Source organism: Gobio gobio (genome assembly GCF_949357685.1).
Source record: "Gobio gobio genome assembly, chromosome: 17".
Lineage (NCBI taxonomy): Eukaryota > Metazoa > Chordata > Actinopteri > Cypriniformes > Gobionidae > Gobio > Gobio gobio.
In genome coordinates, this window is record NC_137110.1 from 9885502 (window position 1) to 9909027 (window position 23526).

The 23526-nt window shown below is 40.9% G+C and overlaps 1 protein-coding gene across 3 annotated transcripts; it reads right to left on the reverse strand.

Moving 5' to 3' along the window:
- Positions 1–1473: 1473 nt before the first annotated feature.
- On the reverse strand, positions 1474–23513 carry stau1 (staufen double-stranded RNA binding protein 1). Of its 3 annotated transcripts, none has more exons than XM_079840145.1 (15): positions 23325–23513; positions 20920–21260; positions 19306–19427; positions 19040–19220; positions 17052–17202; positions 16742–16913; positions 15200–15295; positions 14838–15050; positions 8447–8590; positions 8110–8256; positions 7373–7448; positions 6915–7237; positions 6713–6835; positions 4368–4447; positions 1474–4284 (listed from the first exon to the last, which is right to left on the reverse strand). In XM_079840145.1, the coding sequence occupies exons 2-15, from the start codon at positions 21107–21109 to the stop codon at positions 4197–4199; spliced, it is 2106 nt and encodes a 701-aa protein (XP_079696271.1). In that variant the 5' UTR covers positions 21110–21260; positions 23325–23513; the 3' UTR covers positions 1474–4196. The 3 variants fall into 3 exon arrangements, with proteins under 3 accessions (XP_079696271.1, XP_079696270.1, XP_079696269.1); XM_079840144.1 differs by having other exon boundaries at positions 3374–4284; positions 6915–7240; XM_079840143.1 differs by having other exon boundaries at positions 3374–4284; positions 6915–7448.
- Positions 23514–23526: the final 13 nt, after the last annotated feature.

Sequence of the window (23526 nt, forward strand, 5' to 3'; positions counted from 1 at the left end):
TGAACATGGTTATTGTAGTTCTAGACTAAATTTAAATGTGCATTTACTCAGCTCACTTCAGGGTTAAATTACACAAATATACTTTATGTATTTAATCTCACTTTATTAACCTTCGTCTTTGCTGCTGGCCTTCGATGATCCAATTCAACCATAATAACTAAAAATGACTTGAGTTACACATCACAAATGTGCTTCATTTTTGTTTTATTGCTCTAGTATGCTGAACTTTATTCTCCTGCTTCCTATTCTTCTGCAATCCAGAATGGCAGCACACTGAGCACAGCTGAAAGGTTTGTTTTGAGCTGCGCCTTCTACTGTACAGGTGTGAATTTGCATTTCCTTCAGCATGAGGCTTATTTGTTTCACTTAAAAGGGCCTTTACATTCGCCAAAAAAATAACTTGTGTTTTTTTCATCATTAAAAACAAGCAAGCCTATCCGAAAAAAAGTAACGTAAATTACTTTCCATAAAAAGTAATGCAATTAGTTACTTTAGGGAGTAACACAATATTTGTCTGGCTATCACCAGACCAAGCTCCATCTTTTAAGATTAAAGGTGAACTATGTAAGATTTTTGCAGTAAAATATCCAAAAACCACTAGGCCAGTGTTATATATTTTGTTCAGTTGAGTACTTAGAATATCCCAAATGTTTCCAACTATTTGTAAATCGCAGAGGTGGGTAGTAACGAATTACATTTACTTCGTTACATTTACTTGAGTACATTTTTTGGGTAACTTGTACTTTTAGAGTAGATTTAAAGATGGGTACTTTTACTCTTACTCAAGTAAATTTCTTGTGAAAAAACTGTACTTTTACTTAGTTACATTCGGTGGCGTTCCTCCGTTACTGTCAAATGGTAATAATTATATTATATATATTAAAATAAGTGAATATGACTTTCGCAAGTCTCGCGAAACGTTGGAGAGGCTGCTTCGCGAGAGGTTGCTACGCATCACCCGCTTATAATTAGCGCGCGTTTAGTCGGAAGATGTGTGTGAGCTACGGGAGGCAGATTGCCCGTGGCCTCAAGTTCAGTCTATGTTTTCACTCCAAGATGTCAAAAAGAATAGTTTCATAATGCGATGCATGTTGTGTGCACCAAAACGAACTGACATCTCTCAGCATACAAGAATTCCACCCTGAAAAGAACATGTAGCGGTAAGTGTCACAATGATGCCTATATTTGAACACTATTAACGGTCATTTGGTAACTATGGGAAATTTTCCCTTATTATAATACTATTTCACACACTGTCCGAGTGTTTTCCTCATATGCGCTCTTGTGCAAGCAATGAATCGTTTGAATCCTCCAAACAATACACGTCCACGAACAAACGTTCTCATCTTCACATTTACATATCCTTTTCTTCACAAAACTAAACAAATTGAATAGCCTAATGTGACGTCTTGCATTTATACACAAATCCGGACAGACACCTGTCTGAAGTGTAGAAAATACATACGAATAAAAACGGTATTGTATTTTATTCCTACCTAAAGAATAGCCTATATACTTATACAAATATAAGAACACAGTATGTTTTAAGAAGAGCTCTAGTTAGCCCAGCACACCATTAATTTACACTGTTTAACCATTAATCTCACACACACACACACACACACACACACACACACACACACACACACACACACACACACACACACACACACACACACACACACACATATATATATATGGTTCATTAGCTTACATTAGTTAACATGAACTAATAATGAACTGCACTTATAAAGCACTTATTTATCTTTATGTTAATTTAAACATTTACTAATGCATTATTAAAATATTGTTAACATTAGTCAATGCACTGTGAACTAACATGAATAAACCATGAACAGCTGGATTTTTATGAACTAACGTTGACAAAGATTAACTAATGCTGAACAGAGGTGTTGTTCATGGTTAGTTCATGTTAACTAATACATTAACTAATGTTAACTAATACAACCTTATTGTAAAGTGTTACAGAGAGGTGTGTGAAAGGTCTCCAAGTAGCCTGAAATTCAGGGTTTTCGCTTATCAATCAGATCGAAAGTAACTAGTAACTAACTACTTGAGTAGTTTTCTCATCGAATACTTTTTTACTCTTACTCAAGTAAATATTACGATTGTTACTTTTACTTTTACTTGAGTAAATATTTCAGTAAGTACTTGTACTTTTACTTGAGTACAGATTTTGGCTACTCTACCCACCTCTGGTAAATCGTGAGAAATTGCTATTTTAACCAAGGAACCGGGACGTTTGAGCTATGCGTTTGAGGGAGTCGCCTGTCGATTGCGTCATATCTGCGTTACCCTCGGTTACTGGTTTTATTCAAGGGGGTAATCCTATACCCGGAAAGCGTACCTTCCATAGGGGCGGCCATTGCTAACCAAGCCATCACCTGCTGTTAGTATCCCATTGACTCCCATTCATTTTGGCCTCACTTTGACAGCGAATATCTTTACATCTGAGGCGTTTAAAGACTCCATTCGTCCATTGTTTATTTCTAAACAAACACGACAATGTATAAAAGGCTCCACTACCTTGTATCTTACACTATCGCCCCGTAGAAGCTGTTTTTGTAAAATATAGGCTAACAATTGCGTCATAACCACGCGACTGTTGCGTTGTCGAGCAAATTACCGTATAGACCCGAGAAGAAGCTCGCAGGTAATCTTTTACTGTCTATGAAGCAATCGGGGGGACGTGGAGGCATAAAGTCCGCCAAACGTGGCGTCATCAAACTACGCCTTTGTTTTGAACAGGTGACCTCTAGTGGACGGAAAAGTTACATAGTGTAGCTTTAAACATTGGTCTGGGGAGTCTGCTCTGTATTTTCTACTGCACAAGAGGCGTGATCAACAAGCATAGTTCAAATGACTCTGTACGCAATTGGATAGTCCTTCAACCAATCAGACCAACGGTCCATCGCTTCTCTATCCGTCATCATGTTAAACCCGCCAATAGTACGCCAGGTGGATACGCTGGTTTGTGATTGGTCCCTGCAAATTTGTAACGGAAGCAGGATAGAAATATGTACAGGTTTCCAGCCTGAGTCTAACACAATATTATAATGCATTACTTTTAAAAGTAACTTTCCCCAACTCTGCTCAGGATGTCCACACCTTTATCAGTAATTTGTGATTTTGCAGTTTTTTTAAAAACCATTTAACATAAATTGTACTCTCGAAGATAGATTTTTTCCCCCTTAATATAAAAAAACACTTTTCTAGTTATTCTTCAAAAAATTACTAGAAAAAAAAAAGACTATAAATATTCTCAATAGTAAATTCCCTGATTTTTACAGGTTTTCCACGGCCACGAGATCCCCGATTATAGAATTTACAGAACACACACACAGTTTTTTTTGTGCAAGAGGCACATCATTTTTACTCATATTCCATGAGGAAAACAGGATGCAACTGGCAGAGAGTGGGTGGGGTCAACACTGATAGGAGAATGCATCAGTTTAACTGACATGACTGAACAATATCGTGCTTTATACATACATTCACTCACTCTCTCACACACACACACACACACACACACAAAACAAAAAAACACCACCACACACTCTACACTGAAGTCACAATAACATTTTCCCAGACCTACATGAAAATGTAGATGAAATTTCTTTTTTTTTTGAGAGTGTGTTATGGTCGTCATTGTAACAAAAAGCACTGGAGAAAAACCGTCACAGCAGAGACGTGTTTGAGAGCTTCATCATATCCTTCAACGGGGTTTTATACTGCACTTCACAACAGCGCTAATACAACCCAACGCGCTGGGTTCCTATAATACAATGCTTCAAATAAAATAGAAAAATAAAAGCGAGAACAAACAAAAAAAAAATCATGACACTGAAAACATGACTTCCTTGGAACAACGAAGAAAAGCCAATCTACTCGAGTCGAACTTCACAATAATCATTTTACAATTTAACAACGAAAACAAAACCTCCACTTCACTGGATATGATGAGGCGACTTTACAAGCCGTAGCGTTTAAAAACGTATCATGTGCACAATTAAACAACATCAACATCTCTCAACCTTGTTTAACTGTGAGTTTTGAATACTTTAAATGTATTTAGATAAAGATAAATTTCAGAATTACTCGAAGGCCAATCAAAAGTCTGCTTTTGACTTTTCTCTAGTGTTTCACAAATAAAACGACCAATCAAATAGTCAATTCTACACTGTGCCGTCCAGAGTCTTTCCGATGGTGCTTGAGTTAGCCGGTTTTAATAATGCATCGCCCTCTGCGTTCTGTTTGTTGCACCTGTGGAGGGTGAGACAGGCAAGAACAACTAGTTAATACAACTAGTTCATGTTTGAAAATTAAAAAGAGCATACGATACTGACCCCGACATTGGTCCATTAGCTGTGCGCTCATTGGACTGCTGGTCAAGTTCTGACAGGAGCTTCAGGATGTTCAAAGCAGCCTGTCCGGAGAGAAAGAGGCATTGAAATCAGCAAGATACAAGTACAGACAGATCTTCCGTGGGAATCTTTAAAGTACACTACCACTCAAGTTAAAAAGAAGTCTTTGATGCTCACCAAGGCTTCAAAAATGATTTGATCAAAAATACAGTAAAAACAGTAACATTGTGAAATATTACTGCAACTTTAAATTAATGGTTTTATAGTTTAATTTGTTTTAAAATTGATGGCAAAAGCTGAGTTGTCAGCATCATTACTCCAGTCTTCAATGTCACATGAACTTTAGGCACCAAATTATCATATTAAAATGACTTCTTAAGTAGCATTTCTTATTATTAATATTTGTTGAAAGTTATGCTTCTTAATATTTTTGTGGAAACTGATATTTTTTTTCAGGATTCTTTGAAGGAATAGAAAGATCAAAATAAGAACATTTATTGAAAATAGAAATCATTTGTAACATTTTTTAGCCAAAAAAAAAAACTACTGTCAGGATTTACTAAGGACACAAAGAAGTTGGCAATGAAAAGGCGTGGACAGAGTTATTTTTTCTGCTGACCTTGTTGCACATGCATTTGTAGGAGTTTCCCTATAAAGATGCTACATTTATGGGAGGAGAGTATTTAAATGAACCATGCAAGTGATTTACCAAGGTTTGTCAATTTACTGCTGTTTGTGCCATTATTTAAAGGAATAGTTCACCCAAAAATAAAAATTAGCCCATGATTTACTCCCCCTCAAGTCATTCTTTCAGACGAATAAAATCTGAGTTATATTGAAAATGTCCTGGCTAATCCAAGCTATATAATGGCAGTGAATTGTTGGTTCGTTTTTTAAGTCCATGAAAGTGCATCTATCCATCATATAACTGCTCCACACGGCTCTGGTGGGTTAATAAAGGCCTTCTGAAGCGAAGTGGTGCGTTTGTGTAAGAAAAATATCCTTTATAGAATAAAATAACTAGCTTCTGGCGGTGAGCGGTGCGTAATTCGACTTGAGAAAGAGTAACCCCCTGACGCGATGTACAGGAGCGGATAGTGCTGGGCAACAAACTCAAGCCCCTCTTCTCTTATATCAAAATTCTCCGCCATTTCTCTTTACAAATTCTCGTTTTAGACTTCTTCTTTTTTTTAGACTAATTCATGACCGGTGTTTTGTTTTGCTCTATCCTCTGCGCTTCTGCGTTCGTCAATAGGGTTCAAAAGGGTTCAAGGGTCAAGGTTACTCTTTCGCCATAAGTCGATGCGTACGGTAATGTAAAGTTTTAAATATGGATATTTTTCTTACACAAATGCGCCACTTCCCTTCAGAAGGCCTTTATTAACCCCCCGGAGCCGTGTGGAGCAGTTATATGATGGATAGATTAACTTTTATGGACTTCATAAACAAGACAACAATTCACTGCCAGAATTTTCTGGCATTTTTTTGGAATGTCGATTAGCAAGCTCTTGGTAGAATGCGTTGGTCATTATGGAAATGATCCGTCTGCATCTCTGTTCTTTGTGCGAAGAACTTTCCAATTCCATCGCGCTTTTATGGGATTGCGCTCTCACGCTAATTTGCCCCGTTTAGTAAATCTGCCACCATATGTCACCACACGGAGACTTTTGAAAACGGGCTTCAAAGTGCACGTTTTTGAAAAAGATACCATTATCGTCTCCGTGTAAACTCACTTCTGCGTCCGAAATCGTGCACTATGCGAGTAGGTATTTGAATTTGAACTTACTTTGCAACCATTAAAGAAGTATGTTCTATATAGTATGAATGCGTGTAGTATGAATGTAATCCGGACGTGCTACATCCGTCATGTTGTCATCATCACATGACCTAGCAGCGTCAGTTGCGTCCCTTCACCTCCATTCATAAATCCTCTCCCAAGGCCTCCGCCTCATGGGATAATATAGTCGCCGGAAGTAGAAGGTCATCTGGCTACTGTTTTTCAAATACTATGTATTCGGACATACTACTCTGTTGGCGTACTGTTTTTAGTATACTATATCATAGGGAAGTATTCGATTTCGGATGCTGTGTTTCTTGTGACATCGCCAACTACAGGCCTCGTATTCATAATACAGTGTTTTTTGTCATTTTCGCAGATACGTGCAAACAAGGATTGTTGTCGCCCGTAGGCATAAAAAAAGCAAAGGCAAAACGTTTCCGGTTTTAGTACATTGTTGTCGTGTAAACATACCCATAACTTTCACTTTTAATCAATTTAATGCATCCTTGCTGAATAAATGTATTCATTAAAAAAAGGTACTATCTACCATGTCATGGCAGGACTCCACATCCTTGCCGATGCCGTGGCTGATGAGAGGGGGCTGAGAGGAGCAGTTGATCAGAGACACAAACTCATTCTTGTTATTTTTGGGAAAGTCTTTATATTCAACCTGTGGCAAAAACAAAGACAGGTTGGTTGAGCGACATAATTGGGGTGGATAAGTGTGCATTTACTATTATATTCAATACCTGTAATCCCTGCACAGTGGACAGGTAGCTGAGCTGTTCAGATGGTCTGGTAAGGGGTCCGTGGGGTCTGTGTGCCAAGCTGTTTTTGGTCTTTAGTATACCCTCCGCGGTCGGGGACGTGCCAGCGTACAGCAGCTCATTGGCAATCATGGCCGTTACTGTAGCCATGGCTGGGTTGGGGGCAGCTGTACGACCGTAGTCTTTTGCATGGGGTCCCTGGTTGGCACCCACCGCCTGTGCCACCTCAGGCACCATGGGTAAAATGCCAGCAGGAAGCTGCTGATGGCTGAGAAAGGGAAGTCGGAAATCTTCCTCCTTATTGGCTGCTTTGAGAAACGCAAGAGTCAATCTCAAGTAATAGATATTCACTAAAATGAACAATGAGCTTGTAATATGATACAAGGACCACATCCATATTGATGATAGCTGAATATGACAAATGACTAGACAACACATACCAAGACCGGCCTTGTCCCCAGATCCCGGTTCAAAGAAGGTCACTTTCCGTCCATCTCCAGGTTTCTTAGCAGGTGCCTTTACAAAGACAAATGAAAAAAGTACTTTATAATGTTTCACACTAATACTTTTAGTTGACACTCATGTGTTTCTGCTCCATGGTGGTAAGAACGTTATCACTTCTTGATGCCAAGGAACTTTGCCAAGGAGCCCAAAATACTATTTTCCCTTTGTCCCCTTCCAAATATATAGCAGCTAAATTATTCCCTGTATTAGAACATTTGTGCTGGGTGATAAAATGATAAAGGTGTCATATTATAAAGACAAACATAAATTAATATTTTCCAAATTAAACTTGGCTTTTATATTGTTCAAATAAATGTGTTTATTCTTATTTTATGTCAGATAATGTAATATCTGTCAAATATTTACCTTTTTTTATTCATTTTTACACAAAATGATATGCAAATTTGTTTAATGTGAATACAAATTTTTTTTTTTAAAGGTTTCTGACCAGTATTTACAAAGAATGAAATGGCAATATCAAATTTGGTGAACGTAAAAAAAAAAAAAAGTACACACCTTAAGTTTAGTTTTTACATTTTGAAATTCTCCCTCAAATGTTTCACAGACCGTCAAGCGTTATCAGCCCCTTCTGGCCCAGGACCACAGTTTCAAAACACCTGAAACCCCTGTTTTCGCCATGCAAAGTAAATGCTGTTAACAAGCAGACACTCACTTTCTCGTCTGTTTTCAATGCCGGTTTGGGTGGTTGTGGCTGAGGCACTTTGAAACCCAGAAGTTCCAGCATCTTCTCTGCTGCATTTCGCTTTGCCACTTTTTTACTAGGACCCATTCCCTCTGCATTCTGGCCCGCAACTGCCACCTGAGTGAGATAAAAACACAAATTGATACAGGGGCACTTTATTTTTCCGGGAACATTTCTGAAAAGAAGCAATTTTGCAGGTTGTAGATGAAAATGATGGCCAGAAGAACATGGCCTTCGCACTAAATGTGCACTGAACTATTATAAAAATGCTGAGTCAGAGAACAGAGTCTTCTCTCTGATGGAGTACCTGCATGACAAATTCCCTGCGTCGAGGCAGACCTCTCTCCGTCACTAAGGTGTACTCAGGCTCTTTTTCCTTCTTAGCCTGCTGGATCTGAGCCAGCCTGCTGATAGGGTTCATGCCCTGACCATACTCTGGACTGGTCTGCAGCTGAGAGTGGATGCAAGATTCATTAAGAAAGAGCAATAAATATATTGACACACTTTATAAATGTATAGGCTACTAGGGTTATAACCGTTTGACTATTTTTCAAATAAAAGATGTCCTGAATCATAAATCGATTAACTTTTACTTAAAAACAATGAAAAACGGCCTAATAAAAGTTTAAAAAAATAATCACCCTAGATTAAAAAAATGGAACAACCATAAAACAAACGTTACTGCTTATAAGCAGAATTTCCTAAAACTTTTCCAGTTCAATTTATTTTTCCATAATTTTGTGACTTCTACGGAAATTTCCACCATTCGCGCCTTTCTTCCTTTGATTACTGCTCCAAAAAACTGGTACCGTCCAAAAATATGCATTTGGAGTGGCATTCTGCACTTTTCTTCTAGGCACACTTTTTCTATGTTATTGCTGAGATTATTGGTCCAGATAGCCTTGTTCTTCTGTAAGGTAGTATTGTGGTGACCCACAAGGTAAATAGAGAGACATTCACCTAGAGACTGTACCTTTAAGGGAGCGGGGTTTTGAGTTAAGCACTTCCGGGTTAACGTTGTGTGACTGTTGTTTACATTACACTGTAAAGTAATGAATGTTTGAAGTGGATAGTAAAGTCGACTCGACACATCTCTGTCTCCAGTCTCCTCACTTATAACACTCCACATTGGTGACCCCGACGCGAGTTGAATTATGTCACACAACGGCGGTGGTGAAAATGATGCGGCCGCGGCGCCGGCCGCTGTTAGCGGCGCGGCTAATGTCGGCGCGATCTATGCGGCCACCATCAAGTTGCCGGACTTTTGGCAGAACAATCCACGGCCGTGGTTTCAGCACATCGAGGCTCAGTTTCAGTTGAGAGGGATAACACAGGACGTTACAAAATATTTCCATGTAGTAGCGGCTTTGGATGCCTCGACAACAGCCAGGGCTATGGCGCTATTAGAGGCTCCTCCGGCTGACGGCAAGTACAACGCGCTTAAAACATTCCTGCTGAACCTCTTTGAGCTGTCAGAGCTGGAGAAAGCAGACCGCCTGCTTTCCCTGAATGGCCTGGGCGATAGTAAGCCATCTGAGTTAATGGAGAGGATGCTGGCTGTGCTGGGTTCGGCGGATCCATCATTCCTTTTCGCCCACATTTTCCTGCGGCAGCTTCCAGCACCCGTGCGCACAGCACTGGCCAGTTCACCCCTCCTTTCCTCCAGAGACTACCGGGCGATGGCTGTGGAGGCAGACAGGATTTTCCTCGCCAACCGGCAGCAGTTTGTTCATGCGCTGTTACCTCCCCAATACCAGTCTGCCCCATTTCCACCCCCGGTGGACGACCCGGACACCGCAGCTGCTGTGACGGCCCGCCGACAGCGCGAGGACGGGTGGTGTTTCTACCACTCCAGGTTTGGGGCCAAGGCCAAGCAATGTCGCCAGCCTTGCAGTTTTGGAGCCCAGGGAAAAGCCAGGGCCGGCGCTCATTAGCAGCTATGGGCGTTGGCCGCGACTGCAAGCTGTTATTTATCACTGACGCCTTGTCTGGCCGGCGGCTGCTGGTCGATTCGGGGGCTCAGCGCAGCATCCTGCCAGCGAAGCCTGTGGACACCATGGCTGGCGGCCATGGCCCCCCGATGGATGCCGCTAACGGCACACCCATTCGTACTTATGGCACGAGGTATGTGGAAGTGTGTTTCGGCGGGCGGCGTTTTGGCTGGGATTTCGTCATGGCCGCTGTGTCTACGTCTCTCCTGGGGGCGGATTTCCTCTGCGCTTACAGGCTGTTGGTGGATGTAACGAACTGCCGCCTGATCGACGCCCTTTCTTTTGCTTCATACCCCTGCACGCTTGGAGGGGTGGGGGCGCTTTGTCTGTCAAACACGCTGGCCACTGGAGACCGGTATCAACGCCTACTGGCTGAGTTCCCTGACATCACCACGCCCACGTTCTCATCGGCGGTGGCTAAGCATGGCGTGGAGCACTACATTACCACAGTGGGCCCCCCGGTTTATGCACGGGCCCGGCGCCTCGACTCCGGCAAGCTCGCGATCGCCAGGGAGGAGTTCACCACCATGGAGCACCTCGGCATCGTGCGACGCTCCAACAGCCCGTGGGCTTCTCCTCTGCACATGGTGACCAAAGCTGATGGCGGTTGGCGTCCCTGTGGTGATTTCCGTCGCCTGAACAATGCCACCACCCCCGATCGGTACCCAGTGCCGCATATACAGGATTTCTCTGCCCACCTAGCCGGCGCCACCATCTTTTCGAAGGTGGACCTGGTTCGCGGTTACCACCAGGTGCCTGTCCACCCGCAGGATGTCCCCAAGACAGCAGTCATCACACCCTTTGGCCTTTTTGAATTTCTACGGATGCCTTTTGGCCTCAAGGGGGCAGCGCAGACGTTTCAGCGCCTCATGGACTCTGTGCTGCGGGACATGCCTTTCCTCTTTGTTTATTTGGACGACATTCTCGTGGCCAGCGCGTCCGCCGACGACCACCTGGCGCATCTCCGGCAGTTGTTTGGCCGGCTTAGTGAGCATGGTCTCATCATTAACCCGGCCAAGTGCGAGTTTGGCCAGTCGTCCATCACCTTCCTCGGCCACCACGTCACCCCGCAGGGGGCTGTTCCCCTCCCGGCCAAGGTGGACGCCGTAGCCAGTTTTCCACGCCCACGCACCGTGAAGTCCCTGCAGGAGTTTCTGGGCATGGTGAACTTCTACAACCGTTTCCTCCCCCATGCGGCCCAACTTATGCGACCCTTGTACGACGCCTTGCGGGGTGGAAAACCGGCGGACGTGTTGGATTGGTCCCCGGAGATGAATGGGGCCCTGGAGGCTGCCAAAACCGCGCTGGCCAACGCTGCTCTGCTGGCACACCCGTCTCCGACCGCCCCAGTTGCTCTTACCACGGACGCCTCTGATTATGCCGTGGGAGCTGTGTGTGAGCAGTGGGTAGGAGGAGCCTGGCAGCCGCTGGCCTTTTTCAGCAGGAAGCTCCGTGACAATGAGAGGAAATACAGCACCTTCGACAGGGAGCTCCTGGGTCTTTTCCTCGCTACCCGTCATTTCCGTTTCCTGTTGGAGGGCCGGCGGTTCACGGCTTTCGTTGACCACAAGCCGCTGACGTTCGCCATGGCCAAGTCTTCGGAGCCATGGTCTGGTCGACAGCAGCGCCAGCTCTCTGCCATCTCAGAGTACACCACTGACATTCAGCATGTGGCCGGCAAAGATAATTTAGTCGCCGACTGCCTCTCCCGGGCAGTCACTGGATCCGTCCACTTGGGTCTCGACTACGCAGCCATGGCTGAGGATCAGTCTGCGGACTCGGAGGTACAAGCCTACAGGACGGCCCCCACGGCGCTGCTCATGAAAGATGTGGCGTTTGACACAGCCAACGCTACACTCCTCTGCGATGTCTCCACTGGCCAACCGCGCCCCATGGTACCTGCTGGCTGGAGGCGAAAGGTTTTTGACGCCATCCACGGCCTTTCCCACCCCGGGGTGAAGGCCTCTACCAAGCTGGTGGGGGCCAAGTTCGTCTGGCCAGGCCTGCGGAGGGACGTTAGGGCCTGGGCTGCTGCCTGTGTGGCGTGCCAGCGCGCAAAGGTGACTCGTCATACTAAGGCACCTTTGGCACCCTTCAAAGTGCCAGAGAGACGTTTTGATCACGTGAATGTGGACCTGGTGGGCCCACTGCCCCCCTCCCGTGGTTATACTTACCTCCTCACTATGGTGGACAGGACAACTAGGTGGCCAGAAGTGGTTCCCCTGTCCTCCATTACATCAGCCGAAGTAGCCCGGGCATTCATTATGGCTTGGGTGGCCCGTTTCGGAACACCGTCCGACCTCTCTTCGGACCGGGGTCCACAGTTCACATCAGAGCTTTGGACGGCGGTCGCCGAGGTTCTGGGGGTGAAGCTTCACCGTACCACAGCCTACAACCCACAAAGCAACGGACTTTGCGAGCGGTTTCATCGGGACATGAAGGCTGCGCTCAGGGCTAGCCTTACGGACAACAACTGGGTTGACCGCCTCCCATGGGTTATGCTTGGCCTTCGCTCCGCCCCCAAGGAAGATCTTCAAGCCTCATCAGCCGAGCTGGTGTACGGCCAGCCCCTGCGCGTTCCGGGGGAGTTTCTTCCAGGTGCCACGTCCCCTTGGTCGGTTGCCGCCCATCGTGCTGTGTCCAGGAACATTGCCGACGCTTTTGTTCCCATTCCAACGTCTCACCATGGCCTCCCCCAGTCCTACGTGCCTAAGGATTTACCGTCAGCCAAGTACGTTTTTATCCGCCACGATGGCCATCGTACCCCGCTGCAGCCCCCCTACGATGGGCCCTTCCGTGTCCTGGCCGGAGGGTCTAAGAACTTTGTTGTGGATATGGGGGGCAGGCCTGAGCGGGTGGCTATAGACCGTCTCAAGCCTGCTCATGTGGACATTGGCGAACCGCTTCAGCTGGCCCAGCCCCCACGGAGAGGGCGACCTCCAGCAGCAGCCTCGGTCCCTGCCCTCTCCCCTGGCACGGTCTCTGCCCCGCCCCTTGCCCCTTGCCCTTTTCCTGTTAAGCGCAGCCGGTACGGTCGCCTGGTCCGCCCCCCTATACGTTGACTCTTAGGGACTGTTATGACCTGGATTGTTCTATTTTGAGTACCCGTTCGGTATGGGCCTGTTATTATGGGTGAATTCTGGGGGGGCCTGTGTGGTGACCCACAAGGTAAATAGAGAGACATTCACCTAGAGACTGTACCTTTAAGGGAGCGGGGTTTTGAGTTAAGCACTTCCGGGTTAACGTTGTGTGACTGTTGTTTACATTACACTGTAAAGTAATGAATGTTTGAAGTGGATAGTAAAGTCGACTCGACACATCTCTGTCTCCAGTCTCCTCACTTATAACACTCCACAGTATCACTTATCTTGTGTGACATTTTAATTGCTACTGAAAAAAATATAAAAAAGTATCAAGTTGAGTTGTTTTCTCATAAAAATCTCTCTCTCTCTCTCTCTCTCTCTCTCTCTCTCTCTCTCTCTCTCTCTCTCTCTCTCTCTCTCTCACTGTATGTATACCAATATTTGGAATGTTCTAGAAAAACAGTTATAGAAAATTTCAGAAGGTTCTAAACAGTTCTTGAAAGTTTTAGAAAGTGAAACTTATAAGCAGTAACATTTGTTATATGATAGTTCCCATTTTTATGGTAGTTCCCATCTGGGGTGACCTTTTTTTTTTTTTTTTTTTTACTTTGAAGGAATTAGGGCATTTTTCATTGTTTTTAAGCAAAAGCTCATTGATTTATGAAACAGGAAATCTTTTTCTTTTGAAACGTTTTCAAAACTGTTTTAACCCTAATGTTTACATTTAGAAGGACTTGATCAATACATTTAGATTAATGAGAAGATGATGAAAGGGGCAATAATTTAATTTAATAAATTAAATGAAAAGACTGCTCAAAAACATTTTTTTTTTTTTTTTTTTAAGAAATTAAATTCTTTCATTTGACAGCAACAGCAACATTAAATTGATCATTTTAATGTTAAAGATTTCTATATTTCAAATAAATGCTGTTCGTTGGTATTTAATCAAAGAATCCTGGAAAAAATTAATCAATTTGTACAAAAATATTAGGCAGTACAACCGTTTTCACCATTGATAATAATAAGAAATATTTCTTGAGCACCAAATCATCATATCAGAATGATTTCTGAAAGATCATGTGACACTGAAGACTGGAGTAATGACTGCTGAAAGGAATAAATTGTAACAATATTTCAAAATATTACAGTTTTACTGTATCATTAAATAAATGCAGCCTTGGTGAGCATGAGAGGCTTCTTTCAAAAACATTTTAAAAATCTTTCTGATCCCAAACTTTTTATCAGTAGTATATAAAATCACTAAAGAATGTTTGTATACAAAGAATTAAGGCAGTTTTGGGAGAAAGTAAAAAAAAAAGAAAAAGAAAAACATGCAAAATGGCCACTTTATCTAGTCAAACACATGCAGTTATTGGCCAAATAAATAATATTTTAATCAAATATAATCGATAAAAAAGATAGTTAACTTCCCAGGCTGATATACTAGTCTATAACTAGAAAGAACACTCCAACTAGGTGCTTTAATAATTGCATTTATGTTTAACATTTTAATAGGCCATTACAAATCAATTACTTTTAATATTTATTAGCAAAGATGTTTGAGTTTTTGAAAAGTACAGCACTAGCCATCAAACAAACCCAGCCAGTCTAAATCAGCATCTACCTTAATAATGGACTTGCTTTTCTTTTTAATGCGTAGTGGTATCTTGTCTGTGACAGGAAGTTGAGGCAGTCTGCGGAGCTCCTCCAGCACAGCGATGGCAGCTAGCTTCTTGGCGATCTTCTTGCTTTTGCCCTCCCCCTCACCTGCAAACTCACCCACTGTTACCCTCACCACGAAGCTCTTCATGTGAGGAGGCCCAGTCTCTTTTAGCACCTGTATACAGTGAGGAGAATTAAAGATAAGTGAGCAATTTGTGGTTTTGACATAATTGCCTTTCCACTGATATACAGAGATATGCATCTTCTGCATGCAAGATTGTTTTGTATATTTGGTAGCCTATGCATGATGGGATCATGACATACCTCGAAATTCACAGGCATGTCGCGCTTCAGTGCAATCTCGAACACTTGGCTGATCTCGGATTTGTTAAGGTTTTCTTGTACTGGCTCTTCTTCCATCTACATGACAGGTATTTTTAGTCACGGTTTGACAAAAAAGAATCAGATTAATGTATCTTGCTTGTATTTCCTAGGTTCAAGAGATCAGCTCTTTTTGAAGAATAACTAATGCCGGGTACACACAGCCGATTTTTCAAAGCTGTCAGATCGCTATTCTTCTCACACTAAAGGACTGTCTAGGGCAGGGGTTTTCAAACTTTATGATGCCAAGGACCCCCAAATATGATGAACCTTTATGAGGGACCCCCTTCCTAAAATCCATCTATATATTTTTATGTATGAAAAAACATTTAAACTGTTAGATAAATAGTAAGTGTGACATTATGAATACAACGTATTGTTTCCAAACTTAAATTGGCTATTAATGTTGAACTTTTCAATTAAAAATGATTTGTATAAGGAACTTTCACAATAAATGTATGCAAGCAGCTTACATACTGTGTTAAGAAAACTGCCTTACAACCCTAGTGAGCGAGATAAAGGGTACTATAGTGAGAAAAACTCACTAGAAAGATACAAAGCAAACGTATACAATTCTGGAATGTATACATTTAGAAATGAAACAGTTAGAATATTCGGTAGACTTTATCCATTTTTGCTTTTGTCTTTTTATTCATTGGAATTTTCTGGGGACCCCTTAGAACCCCAGTTTGAAAACCCCTGGTCTAGGGTACCATTAAGTGGCTGTTGTGCACATTACACAACGGATTGGCGACAGGAGGTCACACGTTACACAACATTTCAATAGGAAGAATCGCAGACAGATACACATGATGGGGTTTTGGTGTCCTTGCCACTGTCGCCTTTGGCTTGGCTTGCTCAGTTGGGGACACTAAATTTTTCAACTAAATATCCAAATAAAACTAATTAGTAAACTAAATTAACCATGTAAACTAAATTACTGATCTAATTACTAATCTAATGCCCACATTGTTACTGTATGATAATTGAAATGAGCTAGATGATATCATTTTCTCCGGAGCGGCTGTACGGCCGAAAAAAATTGTGTTGCATTATTTTCTTGTTTAACACTGTGAAGCTGATTTGAAACAATCTGCATTGTAAAAAGCGCTATATAAATAAAGTTGACTTGACTTGACATGTGAGAAATGATACAGGAAATAATGCAAGATCACACGGGATGGAGGAGTTCTCGCGTGAGACAGGATTTCTTCTTGTTAAAATGATGCACGCAAGAAGCATGTGAAAAAAAAAAAGTATATGAAGTAGAGAATCTGTTTTGTTGGGTCTATGGGTCTATGACTCCTCCTACTGAACTTTCCCTTACCCTGTATTGGTTGTAGGTCATCATCAATGTAATTTCAATGTCACGATTTGCCTCTGATTTTGGGCATGCGTTGGCGATTTCGGCGAGTGAAAATTCGGGGCTACTGTACCCGGCATTACTGACAGCCAATTCATCATGTCATAAATATGAACTCTCACCTCAGACATTTGCTGCATTATTGGCTCTTTCTGCAGGTATTTGATAGCTTTGGCCGCAGCATCATGTTTGGCTGCTTGACGCGTGCGGCCCTTGCCGTGGAACTGTTGTCCACCGATAGACAGCTCCATGTGATACAGTACTGGCCCCACAGGAGGAAATGGGTAGTAATAACTGATCAAGAGAAGAAAAGTGAAATAGCATAATATTATATTTTTTTGTCAAAACAAAAGATTAATCACTGGCTATCTTAGCCAACTTTTCTATTTTGCATCATTCAATAAGCAAAAGGAAAAGATAGAGAGTGCATACTGCTGCATGGAGCGTGCGTAAGGGCCTGGTGCTCTGATGTTGTAGTTGAATGCTGGTCTCATCCCATGGTAGGCATCTATAGGCTTATAGAGGGGCTTCTTGCCCAACTTCATACAAAGTGCATTAAGCTCCACAGTGTGGGTTACGTTATCTGCATGAGAGAAATGCATGTCAAACAGCTGCTTGCACGGCCACATTCATGGGGTTTAATCTATTACTGTGAAAACAGCAATAGTGTGACATTTTTACAATTTAAAAATAACTGTTCTCCATTTTAATATATTTTAAAATGTCATTATTCCTGTGATGGCAAAGCTGAATTTCCAGCAGCCTGCACTTTTTTGAGCTTCAAACTCGTGAGCCCCATTTACTGCCATTATAAAGCTTGGAAACATCAGGATATTTATTAATATAACTTTGGATCGGCCCGACCCAAAAAAGAGTCGCACGAGTCAGAATTCGGCTCGAAATCGGACGAAAATCGCACAGTGTATGCCCAGCTTAAAGCAGATGTAGCAAACCCTTCTCCTGGAGAGATCTGCTCCAACACACCTGCCAGTAATTTTCAAGTAATCCTGAATACCTTGGTTAGGTGGTTCAGGTGTGTTTGATTAGGGATGGAGCTAAACTCTGCAGAACACAGAGCTGGCTAAAGCAAAGCAAAGGACTTCTTTAAAGATACTGTTTGCCTTTTTGGAGCTCGACAGCCCAGTTCATGCAGGTTTTGACAATGTGAGGATGAGACAATTTTCACTTTTGGGTGCTACTCTACGGAGCCCTGCACATGACATGCAGGGGAAAAAAAGTATATATATATATATATATATATATATATATATATATATATATATATATATATATATATATATATATATATATATATATATATATATATATACATATATATATATATTAGGGCTGTCAAAAGATTAATCGCGATTAATCACATCCAAAGTAAAAGTTTGTATTTACATAATATATTTGTGTGTACTCTGTATAATTATAATGTATATATAAATACAAACACATTCATGTATATATTTAAGAAATATTTGCATGTATATACTGTATATACATTTATATAATTTATATTATATATAAATATAAATATTTTATATATAAATATAATACATTTTTCTTAAATATATACATGCTTGTGTGTGTTTTTATATATAAATAATAATTATACACAGTACACAGACATATTATGTAAACACAAACTTTTATTTTGGATGAGATTAATCGCGATTAATCTTTTGACAGCCCTAATATATATATATATAATAAACAAACAAACAGACACACACACATAATATATAGTGGACACAAATTAACAATTAATTCCCATAACTTACAAATACGTCAGCACGTTTTACTAATTTTTATTGGGAACAAATTATTATATTGTGCGCATAATATATATTTTTATTATATAATGTGCACAATTTATTTAAAGGGATAGTTCGCCCAAAAAATGAAAACACTGTCATTTATTACTCACACTCATCTCGTTTAATAAAAGCCTAAATTCAGTCATAAAGTGATCAAATCTCCTCAGAAAATTTGGAATAAACCGCTCAATTCATATGGATTAGTTTTACAATATTTTGATGAACTTTTTGAAGCGTCAAAGTGTCAGTTGCGTAGCTGTCAATGGAACCACAGAAAGCTCAGATTTCATCAAAAAGTTATTTTGTGTTGCAAAAATGAACGAAAGTCTTATGGGTTTGGAATGACACGATGGTGAGTTAGTACTTCCATATTATATTATATTTTTTATTTTGTGAATTTTTGGTGAACTATCCCTTTAAAATGAGTGAACGAATTATATCCTGCACACAATTTACTTAAAATGAGGGAAATAATTATTATATCACACCATTGACAAATTATTAATTCGTGGCCACAATATATACATATATTGTCTTGTGCAGGACTCCGTACTACTCCGATCGAGAAGATAAAGGGGAAAAGAAAAGTGGACGTACACTCTGAGCCCTTGTAGATCCCACCTGGGTTCTTGCCAGGGTGGCGGGGGCTTCTGTGACTGGGTTTGGGGAGAGTAGTTTCGGCAAGGGCACATGATGCTGCAGAGTGCTGGGCTTTTTTGATACTGGTCCCCTCTGCATCCCAGTGCTGATCCCCCAGAGTTAACCGCACTGAGAAAATCTGACCAACAGACACCATTAGAAACTTCAGACAGGGAAGAGATAGTTTAGTGTGTTCGTGAATATAGTAAAGAGCCACGTCTTACCTTGGAGTGGGCTGGTCCTTGTTCACTGAGTAGCTTGTATTCAGGTTGGATCTTATTGTAACGGGCTAACTCATTCACTAGACACATGGGGGTCTTCTCTTTAGGGTTTGCCATGTTAGATACTAAATCAATAAATCAAAAAGGAAACATTTAAAAACTCAACCAATCCAAGAAAATAATTGTCATCAGGGCAAAACCAGGTACTGACGTTTTTTCATGTGCATTAAACAAGCCTGAAAAAGACACTAATATTTATACGTTTGGGGTCGGTGATTAGATGTTTTAGTGTTTTTAACACATTTATTATATTTTATCTTTTTTTTTTTGCATTTATTTTAATCAATAAATGTTTTTTATATTGATATAATGTAATTTATTTGTGTGATGGCTCCAGACTTCAGTGTCACATGATCCTTCAGAAATCATTCTAATATGCTGATATTGATTTAATTTAATCATTTTTTTCTAACATTATATATGTGCCTACCCGACACACATGCACCCCTAACCGGCTACCCCTCCAGAGTACACACTCTTGGACCTCCGCAACAAGAACCCCACCTGTTCACCAGGCAAACCCGGGGGGCCCACACTCGAGTCCGGGGTTTTTGTCCCAGCCTGGTTACCCTGAATCGACTAAAGTTTTGGCAGCTTCAGCCTCGACCTCAGGGGACCCTACTACTTTCACATTTGATCAATTTATGCATCCTAGCTGAATAAACTTAGTAATTTACTTTAAATTAAAAGCTTACTGACCCCAAACCTTTGAACGGTAGTTTTTACAGCATGTTTATAAAGAAAATTTTTAGTTCCATTGTTGCTGATGCAAAATATGTTATTAAAAAAAATGATCTTGGCAACAAAAAAAAAGTTTTAGAGATTTCCATGCAATCATGGGCATCACTCGAGAATTAACATTTTCAAGTCCTAACAGTCAAAGGCCCACTTAAGTGTCTTGAAAGCGCAGAATTATTTAATGTGTTGACGTAATTTCCACTGAAACAGGAAGAACTTTTTATAATGGTCTCATTTATATCAAAGCCGCAGTTTCCTCCTAATCTTTAACCGTTTCCGTCCTAATGTCGTTTTAAAATATAGCATTCTGTGCAGAATACAAAAGGGGTCCAATACGTTCTGCGCCGACTCACACATATGATCCGCTCTGTGCTATCGTGTCTCTGGACCGGAGAAGACTGTGTATGCACATGACACTAACATGAAACCCAGACTTCATTCGCCCCAATGGAAAACACTGTCTTAATCGCTCCCTATCCCCTATATAGTGTACTATGTGCCATGTAAAAATTGTGACTGATTTTAGCCACAGGGGTCAGGACGCTTCAGATTCTAGAGAGCATTTGATTGGACAGACAATCTGATGAAAAGCTGAAGTGCAGAGTGATGTCATCAAAATCACTGATACATATAAGCAGAAGTGAGAGACTAAATTTTGAATGCTTATATCTTCTAAATGTAAGCACAGTAGCTTATAGATAACAGTAACAGTAAGGCTAACATATTCATACTAAAAGCCAAAAAAACTTCCATTTTGATTTCATGGGGACTTTAATGATGTCTTATATCTAAAAATGCACCAAGCACTTTTTGACCCACCTGTGGGGTTGCAGAAAGGCGTGGCGGAGGCAGAAGGCAGGGCGGAGTTTCGTAACGGGTGACTGGCACTCTCTGAGGGTAAGGGAGCAGTGGCACAGGGAATGCTGAACCCAGGTTGGGGCGGGGCCAGCTGTAAAGGGGCGGCACTGGGTGCAGGGTTGACAGGCGCCTGGAACTGAAGCTGTGACATTCTGATTGGCTGGTAGGAAGATGGGTTGATTGAATGACCAGGTATAGGCTTTGCAGTCAGGTAGGAAGAGAATTTTATTAAAGAAGGGTTGTATGTGAAAGAGAACGAGACGAGTGGGTTTGTAGAATGAAGGATGACTGCAAAGCTCTACCTGCAGAGAGGGAAAATTAAAAGGATCAAGATTAGTTATCATAGCTATATTACGCGTAATCAACCAAGAGATCAATCTACATTTGCATTCCCCAAAAATGAAATATTAGTGCTTAAGCAAAAGAATAATGTTAATAAAGGATTCGGTAAGCTTAGATTTTAGGATTTGACTTTAAAGCATTCATACATCACAGCACAATACTGTCTTTGCAGTGTATTCTATATTAGTAGTGAACAAATTAGTGAATCATCGTTTTTGTTCACTTCTATGCCACTTTTAATGTAATACTGTTTTGTACACAAGTAAATAAGATTGATTTTAATTTTTATATTGACTTAAAAAAAGATAAAAGACTAATCATAATATTAGTGATGCCATAACTGTTGTCAAGATTTTGAATGGCGATTGGTGTTCCAACAGCAAGTTATTCAAGCTGAATTATTAGCAGAAGATTTGGAAGAAGGATTAAAGAAGGATCAAATTGTGTAAATCAAACAGTTTATTGAACCTTTAGACAAAAAAAAAAAAAGTTTGCATATGTGTTATGTTTTGTATCATATTTAATACATCAAGCTTTTATGGCTCATACAGTGAGAATATGGAGCTTATACAATAGGAAGAAAAAAAAACTCATATTTATTTAGGGGAGAAAAAATATGCAATTTGGTAGAGTTGCCATTATTTATATGACCAAAAAGTAATATGAAACTCTATTGTGTAAATACATTCATTACAGAGACTTTTTTAACAGACTACTTACATAAAATGCATACATTTCCTCTCTCTATATATATTTCCCATTCCCAATAACATTAGGGTGACCATATTTTGATTACCGAAAACCAGGACACTCGGCCCGGCAATGAGATACTCAAATGATATTTGAAGTTTACTCAAAGATTCCTCATTAATTCCAATACATTTAAAGTATGCCCCCTCTGGATAGAAAATTGTTATATTGGGGCCAGGACAGGACTTGAAAACAGGACATGTCCTGGGAAAACAGGATGTTTGGTCACCCTAAATAACATGTCTTATAAATAAGACATTTAAATCCTTAGATTTTGGAGGGCAAAACCTATAATGCAGTGCAATACAATGATGATTGACAGATATACAAATAAATGTCCCTGAAATGCCTGTTATATCATATTTGATACTTACATTTTAACAAAGTTTCTTTAGTCCAGTAAATGTTCATCTTGAAATATTACTAACAATATAAAAGTTATTCATACAATTACGTAAAAACCATGCACATACTAAATAATTTTTAATTGCTAAAAAGTATGAACTATCAATCAGATGGCAAAAGGCATGAAGAAGACTGTAGAACAGTTTGTCCAGCAAAGTCATCATTTAGAGACTTTATAAAAAAGTATGTATCAAATACGATACTGTAGGATTTATATGGTTAATGCAATTATGCCAAATGTCAAGATGGAAAACAGCATATTACAGTAACATGGCAACAAGCTCTTATTGGCTGACAATTCCTGGAAGCCTAATCAATAACAAGAACAAAAGACATCGCCCATCCAAAAAAAAGTTGGCAAAATAACAGTAGGGGTTAAAACATTCCTTAACCATGCACAGTCAGGCAGTGTCACTTAGATTAAATTGATATTTCATAAATTAACATTAGCATAGCTTAAATATAAATAGTATGTGCAATATAATCTGACCTAGCCTGCTACTCTTCAGTATGCCATGTGCAACATATCGACCGCACATGCTGGTGATATGAACTGGAAAAAAATAATACTCCCTACTGATTTTAACATATTTGTCACACACACAAAAAGAACAGAAAAAAATAAATATCAGCTGTCAAAGCTCCTCCTACCTCTGCACAGCAAAGTATCGAAGCAAGCGATATACAGTTACACATTTATACCAAGAAAAACGGCGTACCCAAATCAGCCCTGCTTACATAGTATTATGTGTGAATTTCAGTGAAAAGCAACAATGACAATATGCGACAAGATCCATTGATATGAATGGCTCGAGCTAACACACTAGCAGCTCGCGCATCTCAGCAAGCTCCGGCTGAATAAAGCTCACCTCGGTTTATTTCTCCCCGGTTGTGATTTACTCCATGAGTTACGATGTTAAAGCGTAGTGTCAGTTCGGTTTCGTCCTATTTTAAAGGGGTTCTGGACTGGTTTAGTATGAAAAAACGGGGAAGAGGTAGAGAGGGTGAGTGCAGACAGGGCAAACACTAAAGAGAATAGCCCGATATTTTCCGCCCATGCCAGGAAATGAC

Coding starts and splice junctions, on each gene's coding strand:
- stau1 (XM_079840143.1), bottom strand. CDS start 21,109: ATGTCACAGCTTCAGTTCCAGGCGCCTGTCAACCCTGCACCCAGTGCC. Junction 19,428..20,919: donor GCCTTTCTGCAACCCCACAG/GTGGGTCAAAAA, acceptor TTATTGATTTAG/TATCTAACATGGCAAACCCT. Junction 19,221..19,305: donor AAGGACCAGCCCACTCCAAG/GTAAGACGTGGC, acceptor TCTGTTGGTCAG/ATTTTCTCAGTGCGGTTAAC.